The sequence below is a fragment of the Thunnus maccoyii genome, chromosome 3 (genome assembly GCF_910596095.1).
Source record: "Thunnus maccoyii chromosome 3, fThuMac1.1, whole genome shotgun sequence".
Classification (NCBI taxonomy): Eukaryota; Metazoa; Chordata; class Actinopteri; order Scombriformes; family Scombridae; genus Thunnus; species Thunnus maccoyii.
In genome coordinates this window covers 12,994,815-13,009,456 of record NC_056535.1, presented here as the reverse complement: position 1 = coordinate 13,009,456, position 14,642 = coordinate 12,994,815, and the positions used below count along the sequence as shown (strand labels likewise).

The following is a 14,642-nucleotide window of genomic DNA, read 5'->3' as shown; positions in this document are numbered from 1 at the left end:
GGGTTTCCATGGGCAGCAGGAGGGTAAAATCCAAGGATATTCGGGATAGAGTGAGTGAAGCATCCTGGGCCTTCTTACTAAGGGACTAGTGTGATACTGTGACTCTTTCTGCTCTGGTGGTGTGGGTGAACTTTTTAGGGTGTCTTGGTCTGTCACCACTTCTGACAATCACGCTCTCTGGGAAAATATTTGGAGCTGTCTCGATGTGAATCTCTTGGGTAGAAATTAAGCATTCATAAGTACACAAAAATCTTCTGTGGAAGAGCATTGTGTCCTTATATGATGTCCTAAACTTCAGCTACAATGCAGCATTCAAACACACCTGGGAATATGTAGTTTGACCCCAAACAAAAACCTGTGGGTCACAGACAACCGGTAAGTACAACACACCTTATGGTATAAAATGTGAGTTAGAATATCAAACACATGTATTAGCAGTATGAAGTATACATGCAGTATCTGACCCAGGATGATATAGGAGTGAATTGGACAGGATGCTCACCACTCTGTCCCTTTAAATTCCTAATTTTCCATTTTGCAAACTAACCCAGACTCTAATCTAGAAAGGTAATCTTTCAGAGAAATGTACATAAAATAAATAACTTCTACACCTGGTAGAGCTTTTCCTTCTGCAAATGAATTACTTGTATAAACAAAAGGTGTGAAAGAAACAAAACTTTTCTTTTCCAGCAGTGGGGCTTTGTTCTTTCATGGGTTCATGAAGTGGCATATCTGCTTTGTCCTTCTGCAATCTCCACAGTGCTCTGCAGTGGAACTGACCCCCTTGACTTTAATATCCCCTGTTGCAGGTGTCATCCCCTGTGTTGATGTCTTTCGCGAATTTTCTCTCCTCGCGTCTCTCCAGCCCGAGAAGTTGAGGAGGAGAAGCTTACAGTTCAGCTGCTGCAAGATGCCATAGTGACCACTGACTGCCACGTTATCTGACTATTCTTCAGTCAGTTTGGAGTCAAGAGGGAGGCAGCTACATGCTCTAAAAAAAGACATTTTGATGTTGAGGAATGAGAGCTGCAAGCATAAGTGATGATCAAAACCTGCAGGCAGTAGTTATCTATTTTATAACAGCCTTGTAATTGTCCCTATTGACCTTGTAAATATATTTGGTCAAGGCCAAGATGTCCTTGGTCATCTTAGAATTGTATAGTTTAAATGGTTTATTTGCACGTGTTATTTCAGTTGATCTGACACCAGTTTTAGTAATGGTAATGAATTAGCAGCAGAAATAGGTGCTAATAATTTCAGTTTGCCATTTCTGTAACATGTTAGTAGATCTGCAAGCATACCATGTTGTTTTTAAAGCGGTACTCATCAGCATTTTAGTATTGCACTTTCACAAAGTTGGGGGACTCACAAGAGAACCCAAAAACAGAGGATACCTTTCCTATAATGCAACCCTATAGCATATATTTGTCACTCCTTTTCTGGTAAAGGCCCACCACACCTCTACTTTTTTAACACAGGCTTTCTGCTAAAAAATGTGTAGTCTCTGGAGGCACAGAGCTGGTTTGTGCCAGTTGGGCATTGTTTCTACTCCTTTTCAGTTTTACATACAAAACGGCACATGACTTATGCCTACTTTAACTGCTGGCTCTGTGTAACATAAACAAAATATCACACATACTACCAGCATCATAAATGATACAGACTAATAAAAACACATGTAAAGTGCCCCATTAATGTTTTGTATAATTTCATTTTGTCAAATGCAAATTTCAGATGGAATGATTTTCAAACTGTTTTTCAACTGGAGGAAGAAATAAAACCAATAGCTCAAAGTAAACAGCCAAAGAATGTTTTTTTTTTGTGTGTGTGTGTGTGTGTGTGTGTGTGTGTGTGTGTGTGTGTGTGCGTGTGTGCGTGTGTGTGTGTGTGTGTGTGTGTGTGTGTGTGTGTGTGTGTGCGCGCATTTCAGTCTTATGTTTTCTTTTAAACTTTGGCTAACAAATATAGCAGCATGAGACTTTATGCAGCAGCAAGCGTAAATGCAAGGCACCAGCAAGAAGACCTCTGAGATGGCTGAAGAGAAGGTGCAGAAAACATCCTCAGAAGACAGTAAAGTGTCTTGGTGATTATAATTTACTATAAATCTAAGTATTACGATCCTAAATTATTTTATGTTAGTTTAACAACATTTATTAGATATTATTGGACTTTTTTCATAAGATAATACTTAGGCATATTATTACAGATCAGTTTGTGTCAGTAAAGCAGTACCCAGTAAATTTTTCAACCGTTGTTAAAACTAACGAAGAAGAAAACCGGAAGCGTCAGTTTCATTCCTGCTGCCGCTGGCTAACGCTACGTTGGTGTCATCGACTTATCGGTTTGGGGTTTGACAACAGAAACAACAGCCTTATTTCGTGTCCAGCCACGAATCCCTATTTTCACTGGGGTCTCTGGAGAGGTATGTCTGTACTGTACACGCCTTGTAGTGCGTTAATGTGAGAGAAGTGCGGGTCAGCTCTCGTTTGTATCAAAACTGTGTGTGCTAGCCGCTGCTAACGGTAGGTAGCTAAACATAGCTGTGGCCTACGCTAGTCGCTGCTGGCCAATAACTCCGTATACACAGACAGGACAGTATGAATGTGATGTTATTAGCAAATCATATACTGTCATTATTCAGCTGACAGTTTGTCCCCAACTGTCCGATATCTATCTAATAGCTAATGTATCGATCAATTCAGTTAGCCGGAGATTTAACGTGAGCGGAGCGGATTAGCCTCAGCTAACGTAAGTTGCATTAACGCTAAGCAGTCTCTGTTATTTATTTAGGAAGTGACACTGACATCATTTCAACACTGTTACAGTACACGTAGTTAAAGATAATCAGCGTTACATTGTCAGCTGTTTGCCACATGACAGTCAGCTAATAGAAGTTATGTTGAGTGCAAATGGGCCAAGGTGGAAAGACAGATTTTTAAAAAGTACGTTTTTAAATACTAATATAGTCCAATGCCCTCTATATTTCCATTTGTGAGACTTGACCATGTTTTCAATTGGAATGTGTTTTTTTTTTCCAAATTAGCTAGCTGCATTTATATGACGACTTTGTAGAATATGATTCTCAAGTTACAAGCAAAACAGAGAATGAGCTCATAAAATGTAATTAATGCATCGCTGTTGTTGTGAATTATAGTTAGATTAGCCTACTTAGACCTACTGCCACCTGATCATACAACTAGCTGGAAATATTAGTAGTAGCAATTTCACTGCAGTAGGGCTGTAGTCAATCAAAGAAAATCTTGGTCGACTAATATCGTACATAATCTTCAACTAATCGATTAGTCGCGCACGGGGGGGGGGGGGGGGGGGGGGGGGGGGTGTAATGGGACAGAGTGCACAGTAAACTCGGCAGTCACACATTTCTCTGTTCTGTTTCTCTTGTTTTGTGTCTTCAGGTTAGGCTAACCCATTGTTGCTAACTTTGGAGCTAACCCCCTTCACTTTTCCAGCATTTGGGGAAACAACAGACTTTTTAGCATTTATTAACTGACACACTGTAGTCTGTACTGTACATCTACTGCCAGACTGATAACTTACTACTAACCTTTTCCTCTGCCCCGCTCGCATCCACCGTCACTTCTCTGCCCCTCGCTCTTTCCCACACGCTACGCAAATATACACCTTAAGGGAGCCACGCTACCAATAGTTTCCCAGGCAACGACAGAGGTTGACTCACATACCGGAACAGCACTGCACAGAGACTCCCAAACGCTGTCAATTTCAAATCAAAATCAAATATTACAATTTTTTTTTTGGCCTGGCGGGGGTTCTCGTTGTGTCATTATGGAGAAACACAGATTCAGTAAACTTTCAGTACGTTCAATAAACGTTGAGTATAGTTAGACCCATAGACTGTATAGCAGCGGTCTCCATTAGGTTGGACGAGTTCAAAGTTGTGAAAACAACGAGGGTGTTTTGAATACACCCCCGTTTTCACAGGTAATTTGTTAGTCTGTACCTCTTGCCGCAGGAAATAATGGATTACTCCTGGAAAGCTATTGATGTAGCACTTTTCTCCTTATGAAAATAACACAGAGATTATTCAACCAATGAGAATTTAGTCAGACCAGAGCATATCGACCAACTAATCGACCAGTCGACCAGCAGACTACAGCCCTACATTGCAGTGAATATGATGATTTCTTACAACTAGGTCACCTATATAGTAGAAATGTGCAAATTATTGCAGAAATTGGTGCCCTATGACTACAGAAAACTGAGAAAAAGGCTGTAGATTCCCCATATTGTTGTTAAGGGGGAATCCAACATCCAGAATGCATTGCGCATAATCCCATCCAGTCCACTACTAATGGCGTTTTTATGGAATACAGGTGGTTTCCCAGCAGAGCGGCCGGTTAGCAGAGAGAAAGTTAGTGAGTTGCATTATATCTCTTTACTGAGGCTCATTTTCATTTACAAAATGTTTTTCTTCATTGAGTCTGGACATGTCTTATCAGTGTGCAAGGATCAGAAAACAAAGACGTGCCGGAGTTAGTTATGCGGATCACTGCAAGCTTACTCAGAACTGCACACAAGTCAGAATGCTGTCAAAGCTGCTGGTAGAGTCAAAAAACCTCAGTCTGCTGTCTTGGTTTGGGAAACAATCGTGGACGAAGGGGTGAAAAACTGCAAGCAAACACTTACTCTTTTATCGTTTTGGACCATGAGGAACTCAGACCTAAGTGCTCAAGCTGAATGAAGCCGCAGTTACAGGTAACACAGTCGCTGTCGCTCTGTATTCAGAGTTGGCAAAGTCAGATATAATATTCTGTCAGAAAACAAAGTCAGGTTTACCAAAGCACCACAAAGTTTGGTGCGGTGCAGAGATTTTAGTTCTGTCTCTGTTCTCTCTGACGATCCTCACTGGGCACCGGTCGAGGCTGTAAAGCTACCCTGGCTGCGGGGCCAGGGTACATCATGTGGTTTTTATATATGTATGTATGTATGTATGTATGTATGTATGTGTGTATATATACAGGCACAAATCGGACAATATATACCTCGATATGATATATTTGTGAGATAAAAACCATAGGAATCAACTTGAAAATCGCTGAAGTCGTCTTTTAATCAACAGAGCATTTTCAGCTTAGGCTTGCGTCCTTGCCCTTTACGCATTTCTTGAATCTTTTAATTATGTTATGCACTGTAGAGGTGAAATATCCAAATCCCTTCCTATCTTTCTTAAAGGAACATTGTTTTTTAAACATTTCAATAATTTTCTTACACATTTGTTTGCAAACTGGTGTTCCTCGGCCCATCTTTGCTCCTAAAGGACTGGGCCTTTCCTGAATGCTGCTTTTGTATCAAATCACGATTACAATCACCTGTTGACATCACCTGTTTCAAATCACATCATTATTTAATTATTTTACCTCATTACTAGCCCTAAATTGCCCCCGTCCCAACTTTTTTTGGGATGTGTTGCAGGCCTGAATGGCAGGAATGGATGAATATTTTCAAATGAAGTGAAGTGTACCAGACAAAACATGAAATATCTTGTGTACATACTGTCAGCAATGAAATACAAGTCAAAGTAAATCTAGAAATCACTGTTTTCTTTTTTTTAATTTGCATTTTCCATACCATAGTTGGGTTTGTAAATAGGTTTGTGATGTTGAGGATTAAGACATCAAGATGTAGCTGGACACAGATGATTATCTGGATACAGATGTTAGAGTCATGTAAACAGAGATATTATTAAGCAGGTTTATGATGTTCCAGGTAAACACCATATCCAGAATAAGATCAAAACCAGGATACTTGTGTGCATGTAAACACACTCTGACACTACTGAATGTTTAAGTGTGATGTGTCAAGAGTTATGTCAACTGTCAGACAGTTTTAATTGTGAACTGGGGTTGGGACCTCACTACAGCAATATTGCAATCCCAGTGACTCCAATGACCCCCAACTACTATCATCAAGTTATGCCTTTTATTTTTTTAAACTGTACTTTCTACCAAGCACTCTCTAACTTATGTCAACAATCAGGTGACCGTAGTGCTCGCAAACAATCTCCTCTGCTCCACTCAAAGCTGCAGATAAGTTTTACAAACATAAAACTCTGGTTGCTACTTGACAGTTATAGCTTTCCACAGGCCAATATGATACTATCACAATATGTATCCTGCCAACTTTGGTACATTATGATATTTGTTCAGCTGTAGAGGAAATTATAAAATAAGAACAATATGTTGTATTTGTTATGTATCCATCATAAATTTTCATTGACAGCTGAGATGAAGCAGTGCACAAAGACTCTGGACCTGTTTAAGGCGCTCACAGCGTCATGAATACATGCCACCATCCAAATACGAAATAGCCATAAACTGGCAATAAGCTGAACTGGCAGAAAGAAGAACAGATCCAGAGTTCAAATGTCTGCTGCAAGGAGTATGAACTGTGGATAAACTTTTTAAAGGATAAACATTGATTGCCTAGTTTTACAAGCAAATACATCTTGGCTGTGGTGCCACATCAGTAACATTTTGCTGGGGACCCAATCATGTTAAATTATAATACCTTTCTTTTGCATGTCCTCTAAATCCCCCAGATGAACAACAACGGGAATAAGAGAGCTCCAACCACAGCCACTCAGCGACTTAAGCAGGATTACCTCAGGATAAAGAAAGACCCTGTGCCTTACATTTGTGCAGAACCTCTCCCCTCCAACATCCTTGAATGGTAAGGTCTCCATCCTTGCAACTAGAAATCACCACCAGATAAGAAGTTGCATTTCAGTGCTCTAACTTTGAATTTTAATGTAATCAGTGTAGTTAAAACAACCACCACCAGTTAACAAACGTTGTCAATAAATCACAAGGGTTCATTACTATTTTTCTTTTGAAAATTTTCCAGATATTTATATTTTTAATATTTAAAAACTGTCTTAATTCCAGTAGAAATGATTTTCCAGTCACACTTTCTAGTCAAATACACTTATTTGTTCACGAATTACATGAGAAGATTGATACCACTCAGCTGGTTGCAACCACTGGTTGCCAAGAAATAGTTAAAGCATGTAACTCCCTGTAAAACTGTTTGTGTTAAACAAATGACACATAAAGTGTTATTTGGGAGCTTTAGAGGTACTAGCAGGCACATTTCTGAACTTTAGAGACAACCAGGCTTTTTAATGCTCCCCTCTGCTTCTAGGCTTTATGGTAAGCTAACCTAACCGTTTCCCAGCTCTAGTTCCGGTGCACAAACATGAGTAGTATTGATCTTCTCATCTAAATTGCAGCAACAGTACCCCAAAATGTTGTACTGTTCCTTTAAGCAGTGTGCCCTTACAACAGGAAACATGTCTTTCTTAAAGGGTCACTTTAAACAAATCACACAATTACTTTAGTGGTATCTAGCCGTGCATATAGTTTTGATTTTATTTGTCCAGGTTTCAAAATGTCTGAGACTGAGTTGTGCCAACAGCTCTGAACTTCCAGTGAAAACTATTGTCGGTGTGTTCTGTAGAAGACCTTGAGAAACTGGGGGCGTTGTTCCTGTAAAGACACATATCGGTGCCTTTCTTGTTCAAAAGTAAACTCATTTATTGTGAGTGCTGTAAATGACTCAGCTCCATTGTATTGGGATGAAGGCAGAAGTCTCAGAGAAATGTCTGAAAAACTGTCTGCATGAGATACCACGAGAGGTGATGGGTAAAAAAGAAACATGGCAGTTTTTTAACAATGAGCTGAAAAAATCGCCTATAATTAATGAACAGCCCTGAGCTTATGTTTGTGCTTCATAACACAACAAAACAAAAATGTTGAATTGAGCTCAAGCCATGCCGCCTTAGATTTAAATTCTTGAGCTTGTAATACAAACAAGCCATATTTTAATGTTTCTTCTTCCATGGAAAATCTTAATCTCCCAGGCATGTGCACTAGTAATTTATTCTTCTTATTCTTTTATAACTTCCACAATGCCTGTAAAACCTGTAACCTATAAATCCATGTAATGTGTCCCTGACTCTGTTCCTGGTTTCCTCCTGTGATCTCTTCCAAAGAGCTGTTGATTATCATTCACATTAGCTTTACCTAAATTACACCCTTACTATAATAAGTTCTGATTCATATTTATTTAAAAATCAAGTCTTTGCCTGAACATGCCTTCAGCGTTGAAGATATATTTACAAGAGAAGAGTCATAGCATGTGTTTTGCTGGGCTGAAACTGTTCTGTTTTGATTAATTGAATAAATATGACTCCTCAGCCATCTTATTTTAGCACCTTAATCAGCGTCCGCACTCACTATCGGTCACATTTAAATTATTTCTCTTGAATTTGTGTACAGTAACGTCAGTTGTTTTGTCTGCTTGGAAGTAAGTGCACTCTTATCACAGCATTATCAGGGAAGTGAGGAAGAAAACCTCTTGAGTTTGTTTTAGTCAGTGCCAGGTCACACAGTCAACAAATATCATAATGATACATGTCACTTTGTTATTTTTAACGTGTATTTAACCAGAGTCCTATTGAGGTAGAAAACCTCTTCCCGATGTGCCAAACAAAGTCAGTCAGACATGAAATGAGCTAAGAACTGAGGAGTCAGTTACCATAAAATTGTCTTGAATATGACCAATAACATCAAATTCTTTCACAGATTTTTCTTTTGCAGGCTATTTAAAGTTTCAATCCCAGATCAGAGCTTCATCAGTTCAAAATGGTTAAAAATTGTTACCCCACCTCTGTATATACAGTACATACCTTATATTTGTAGTTTGGAGTCGGTGTGCACCTAAATGTGATGTGTGTTTAATTACCTTCTTCCTCGCAGATTTACTTCTCGAGACTTGAATTTTTTCATAAAGGTCTTGAGGATGTTGCATGATATGCATCTTTACCACCAGACCACCGGGACAAGCCTGAACATATTTATTTAAGTCAATGGAAAAGTAACGAAAACATTTAAAGGACACTGAACCGACTGTGGGCACCAAAAACTCTTTGTTATTTTTGTGAAAACGTAGCAATCACACAACTCTTTTCTGTCTTCTCCAGGCACTATGTAGTTAGAGGTCCTGAGAAAACTCCATATGAAGGTAAAAGCCTCCCACAGTCACGTAACACATACTTTTGTTCTTGTGAATGATTCAACAAGTTGATTCCTGCTGGTGAACGTCATCTCACTCATGAGATCATTTTTTATCCCCACCATGTCATAATGCCTTTATCTGTATGTGTAGGAGGATATTATCACGGGAAGCTCATATTTCCTCGGGAATTCCCCTTTAAACCACCGAGTATCTATATGATAACACCAAATGGGAGATTTAAGTGTAATACAAGGTAAGAATATTGTTTCCTTTTAATGAAATGAATAAGAATTTAGGAGTTTGTGTTCTGCCACATTGCTACTCATTTGTAACTTTGCCTGTTGCTCCACAGGTTATGTTTGTCCATCACAGACTTCCATCCAGACACGTGGAACCCTGCGTGGTCCGTCTCCACCATCCTCACAGGTCTGCTCAGCTTCATGGTGGAGAAAGGCCCCACCCTCGGCAGCATCGAAACCTCCGACTACACAGTGGGTGCAAATAAGTGACTGAAAAATGCAGTGCACTGTTATGAACGAACTGTCTCAAATATCTGACATGCATTTCATTCTTTTTCCAGAAAAGACAGCTGTCAGCCCAAAGTCTGGCCTTTAACCTCAAGGACAAAGTGTTCTGCGAGCTGTTTCCTGATGTAGTCGATGTGAGCGCATGATTTCTAGCTTGCAGTCTTCTTCTTCTTCTCTTTTTCTTTTTATGTTGGTCTAATATTCTTCCATCTCTTTCCATCCCTTCAACAGGAGATGAAGCAGAAACAGAAGGCCCAGGAGGAGTTAAGCGCCCGCACTCAGCCCCTCCCCTTACCCGACGTGGTGCCTGACGGTGACCCTCAGCACGCCCACTACGGCCTCCCAGCCCTCAACGGAGGTCCCGTCCCGCTTGGGGCCGCCAACCCCGCCCCCGGTCTGCAGCAGGCCAATCGCAACCATGGACTTCTAGGTGGTGCTCTAGCCAACCTGTTTGTGATTGTGGGCTTCGCGGCGTTCGCCTACACAGTCAAGTACGTGCTGAGGAGCATAGCCCAGGAGTGAGAGGAGCTGGTGTTGGAGGGCGGTGCTCCCCCCTCAGCAGGCGAGCCAGCTAGTGGACTCCACATTCTACAAACACACTACGTGGGGAGGGATGTTCAGTCCTGGGTTAAACCTCTCCTCCTCCACCGCCACCACCATGGACTTTGGAAGACAGAAACTCAAAGCCGACCCACCCAGGAAGGATTGAGAGCAGGGGGAGGTGGGGGAGTGGACGGGAGTGGCAGCAGGGCCGGGGGATTGGAGGGTCTTATTAAAACGGTTGTGATCCACTCTGTGCTTCAGTGGTTTATGTCAGTGGTAGGAACAAACTTGGCTCATGGGTTGTGGAAGAGTGTAGAACAGCAGCAGTGTTGGCTGGTCACAACAGAAATAATGTTTGCTTGCGTGAAATATAACGCACCATTCTCCTCTTGTACTATAACGAACATTACTTGTAAAAGCTTGTTTCCTGATTACATTTCGAAGCAGGTAATTTGCTAAAGTACGTCACCCCCTGCTCATCACCATTACATAAAGTATTTCCTTCTGCAGTGTTTCCTTATTATTCATGAGATCATAAAGTTTCCTCAGGGTGTGACTCTGACTTACTTTCAGCATGTGGCCACTGTTGCAAAGCCAAGTGTTTTCAGAGAGAAAGGGGACGACCACAAAGCTGCTCTTTGTGGTCGTCCCAATCCATTGTGTACATTAGAAGTGACCTCAACTTAAAGGCAGAATGAGTAGGATTTTCCTAAAAAACAGTGTATAGACTCATACAAAAGTAATCCCTCTGTCATCACTAATGACCCACTAGAAGTGTGTGGCGGTGTCTGTATCAGACTTATTTTATTCTGCTGTGTTCGTCACGTTTCTGAGCGTCAACCTTTAGGAAGTGGGTGTGTAGCCTCCAGCCAATAACAGTGTGTCGCTTGTGAGGTTGGGACACTGAAAAAACATGACAACAACGCTGCACTGCAGCGTAGCACTTCTGGTGTCGTTGAGCCGGGAAGGAGGGACCAACTTTGAATGTTGTGTTTACAAGCAACATTCCAACAAATTTTATTCAGTCTGCCTTTTTAAAGGACCAGTGTGTAGAATTTAGTGGCATCCAGCAGAACAGACTTGGAAGAAATGTAATATAATATTCATAAGTATGTCTTAATTAGTGTATGATCCCATAAAAATAAGAATCATTGTTCAGTTTGTTGCAGTCTGCAACCTCACCACTAGATGCCACTAAATCTTACACACTGGTTCTTTAATGTGAACGTTTTTTGTCATCACAGTCGGTTCCTCTTTTGTACAATTCCATGGAATAGCTTGAAGGCATCTGGTTTTAAGAACCGGTTTCTCTACCTTCAGTATCATTATGTCATTGACATTGAGCATTTCTGCATGGGATGTATGTGTCTGGGTCAAGGAAGTTTGTTCCTAGGAATGTGTTGACCTCCAGATCAAATGGAGCACTTAATAACAGACCAGAGGTGGTCAAAAGACCACCTCAGTGTCAGTGTCAGGCCTGTATTCCTTGAGGTTTCATTATGTGCCAAAAATGTGTCTGCATATTTTAAGCACAAGTGGAACTTGTGCCACCTGTTGTCAAACAGGAAAGGGTAACAAAAAGATGTATCACTTATCAAAGGTCAGTAAGCTCATTAGCAGGTCAAGTCAAATGACAAATGACTAGACAATGTACGAGACAACAGCAAAACAACATGTGCAAGTAGTTAGAATTATACGCAAGTATGGTTCAAAAATAGAACGTCATACACTTGTCTACACTTGTAGGCTGTACCACCCACCAGAACTTACTGCTGGTGATGCATGCTGGGCTGAGGGAAGTAGTCCTCCTAGAACAGACAAGTGTATTTATATATGTATATCTCTCTACATATACAAAGTATATAAACACAAACTTGGTGTGTCAATCTGTAAGACAGCTGCTGATATGAGTCCAGAAGTTCATCCAGTCAACCCATGAGCCAAGCACTGAACCCAGTGTCTGCACAGAATTTATTAGAGACCAGTACATTTTTTTTTAATTGGCTTAGCTGACCAGTATAGCACCACTCTATATAGGTCCAAATAAGGAGACACGTGAGAAGAACCAACCTTTTGTTCTGTATATTTTCTTTTTGATATTTTTTTTTTCTTTTCATTTTTTTTGTGTTTTGTTCTCTTTTATTTATAGTTAAAGCCTCGGCTTGTCTGTCATGGTTCTTAGGAAATAAGTGTTTGCTGGGCAGGGCTGAGAGGGCAAACACACACACACACACACACACACACACACACACACACACACACACAGACAGGCCATGGCCCAGGCTCACATAATTGCTGATAATTTACTGTTGTGCATTGCATTTAGTAAAGATGGTTCTACTGTGTATCTGATGTTTCAACAGAAAAATGGTCTGAAAGCAGGAGATTTGCCTTTCTATTGCTCTTCTTTTCTTGGCACCATCTTTAAAACAAAACAAAACAAACAAAAAAAAAGACACTGATGATGGGAGTGCGTTTGTGTGATTATACAGCAAATGCCTACATTTCCATGCTTCAGTTAATCTTGTGTGACATTGTATGTTTTCATAGTAAATGCAAATAAATTACCCTGCTCGGCAGGGCGTTTTAGAAGACTATTTTTAATCTGCTTGTGACAAATCATACTTTGGAAATGTCCACAAACATATACCGAGTTGTCATTTAACGAGATCAAAGTTTTATTTTCTTGCGAATAAAGTCGAAATTACTCACCAAGGCTATAATCTGTTGATGAGATGCCACCACAGGGTACACGAGTGTGTGTGTGTGCATGTGTGTGTTGGCACTTCGCTGGCACTTCGCTGGCACAGGATATTGTTTACCTGAAGCAGTGCTTCCTTGGAAATACACGAATCCACACGTGACGAGAAACAAACCACGCCTGAGTAGGAAGGTCTTTTATAGAGCAGCAAGCAACACAAAGAGCAAACTAGTCAATCCAGTAGAGACTTAACCTCCAGCAATAGAGCAGGAGACTGTCAGTGCTGCAAGTAAGTATTGATTTATGTCTTACTGTTAATGGAGCTTGTTGATTGGAACATTCATTTATTGAGTATTTCATGTAATGCTCATTTTTACTGATTTGTCATGTGCGCAGCAGGTTGTTCCTCAGTCACTCTACTTCCTCATCTACATCATCATCATGTTGGTAAATGAAGAGCGTGAGTGCGTGGTGTGCTGCTACGAGTACTCCCGCAGCGAGCGCATCCCGCGGGTCCTGCACTGCAGCCACACCTTCTGCGCCCCCTGCCTCGAGAAGTTGTCCACGCTACAGGGCGCAGTCCGCACCGTCTCGTGCCCTATGTGCCGCTGGATCACCTGCACTCGCGCCAGCCTGACTCTGTCCGGGGCCCTGTGGGTCAACACGGAGATCTGGGACCAGATTTCGGAGGATCAGCTGCAGCAGGAGGAGGAGGAGGAGGAGGATGAGTCGGATCATAAGAGAAACGCTCAACTCATGGAGACAACGCTGTAAGTGTGGAAACGTTTGAGTATTTTAAGAGTAGCTGCGGTGTCATTTATGCAAGACTCGTATCTGAACAATCTCTCTATTTGTTCTTCTTCAGCCCCGACTCAAGGCACCCCGGTTTGATGTCCACACTCCAAAAGATGTTCAGCTGTGTGCTGATGCAAGCACAAGAGATGGAGGGCTGCTGACAGTTAAACATCTGCCTTCATCCTTCATGTGGAGATTTATGGACTTTATGAACGAGGCAGCGCGTCAAGTTTGCAAGACTCAGTGCGGTTTACATGAGCTGAGTTCAATGTTATTGTGGACGAGAGGCGGCCTGCGACTGCTCAACAGCTTCATGTCAAGTTTTGTTAGAGCTTGTAAATGATGTGAACTGCACTGACAAGTAAGTCAACAAGTTTAAACTGTGAACCTGTTTGAGGCGAAATACTGTTCTGTTTGACTATGTTTTCACTGCAAAATATTTGTGAATCAATATTGAATTATCGCTAATCTGAAGTTGACTTTAATGAGAGGTGCTGATTCTGATTTAAAGCACAGATTTCATTGGTATAAGGGATGCTGCATTTTGTTGTGTGTGTATGTGTATGTGTTTGTGTGTGTGTGTGCGCGCGCGCGTAAATTTTGTGTAAATTATTGATATCGTTTTACTATTTTTGCCACTTTTCCCATTTTGTTTTCTCGAAGAAAATCAGATCTGATGTGGATCTCAGTGTAAGATTACTTGTGTTTTTTATTGTATACATCATTGACTTGAAGGATTGAAGTTCTGAATTCTGTATTCAGATGTATTCATGCAACATGAATACAATCATAATTTTGTTTTCTCAACAAAGTTAAGGTTTTATTGATTGTTGACTCAGGTCTTCTGTTTATGGTATGGACATTTGTGCACATTTCATTCCATTCATCTGTGAACAAAAGTGTTACTGTTTAGGACATTATGTTCTGGTATCCAAAGATCCAAAGGCACCGTTTTAATAAAAGTTGTTCAAAAGTATCTCTTCATCAGTGTCCAGTATTTATTTGTCTTGCCTTGAGAGAAA

General features: G+C 40.8%; 2 protein-coding genes across 10 annotated transcripts in view; both read left to right on the top strand.

The window, feature by feature from the left end:
• LOC121894527 (arf-GAP with coiled-coil, ANK repeat and PH domain-containing protein 3-like) overlaps nt 1–1,766 on the top strand; it is a 62,373-nt gene extending 60,607 nt beyond the window's left edge. For 3 of the 6 annotated variants that reach the window (XM_042407177.1, XM_042407178.1, XM_042407176.1), the window contains exons 25-26: nt 1–50; nt 810–1,766. In XM_042407177.1, coding sequence (XP_042263111.1) covers nt 1–50; nt 810–878 — 119 coding nt within the window. In that variant the 3' untranslated portion in view covers nt 879–1,766. The remainder of the gene's footprint in view (nt 51–809) is intronic. The other 3 variants (XM_042407181.1, XM_042407180.1, XM_042407179.1) reach the window with 1 other exon arrangement.
• A 201-nt stretch (nt 1,767–1,967) lies between these two features.
• On the top strand, nt 1,968–14,596 carry ube2j2 (ubiquitin-conjugating enzyme E2, J2 (UBC6 homolog, yeast)). Of its 4 annotated transcripts, none has more exons than XM_042407188.1 (9): nt 1,968–2,045; nt 6,578–6,708; nt 9,020–9,060; nt 9,205–9,307; nt 9,407–9,545; nt 9,635–9,715; nt 9,813–13,114; nt 13,225–13,595; nt 13,691–14,596. In XM_042407188.1, the coding sequence occupies exons 1-7, from the start codon at nt 2,001–2,003 to the stop codon at nt 10,101–10,103; spliced, it is 831 nt and encodes a 276-aa protein (XP_042263122.1). In that variant the 5' UTR covers nt 1,968–2,000; the 3' UTR covers nt 10,104–13,114; nt 13,225–13,595; nt 13,691–14,596. The 4 variants fall into 4 exon arrangements, with proteins under 4 accessions (XP_042263122.1, XP_042263121.1, XP_042263124.1 ...); XM_042407187.1 differs by having other exon boundaries at nt 13,222–13,595; XM_042407190.1 differs by having other exon boundaries at nt 1,999–2,083; nt 13,222–13,595.
• Nucleotides 14,597–14,642: the final 46 nt, after the last annotated feature.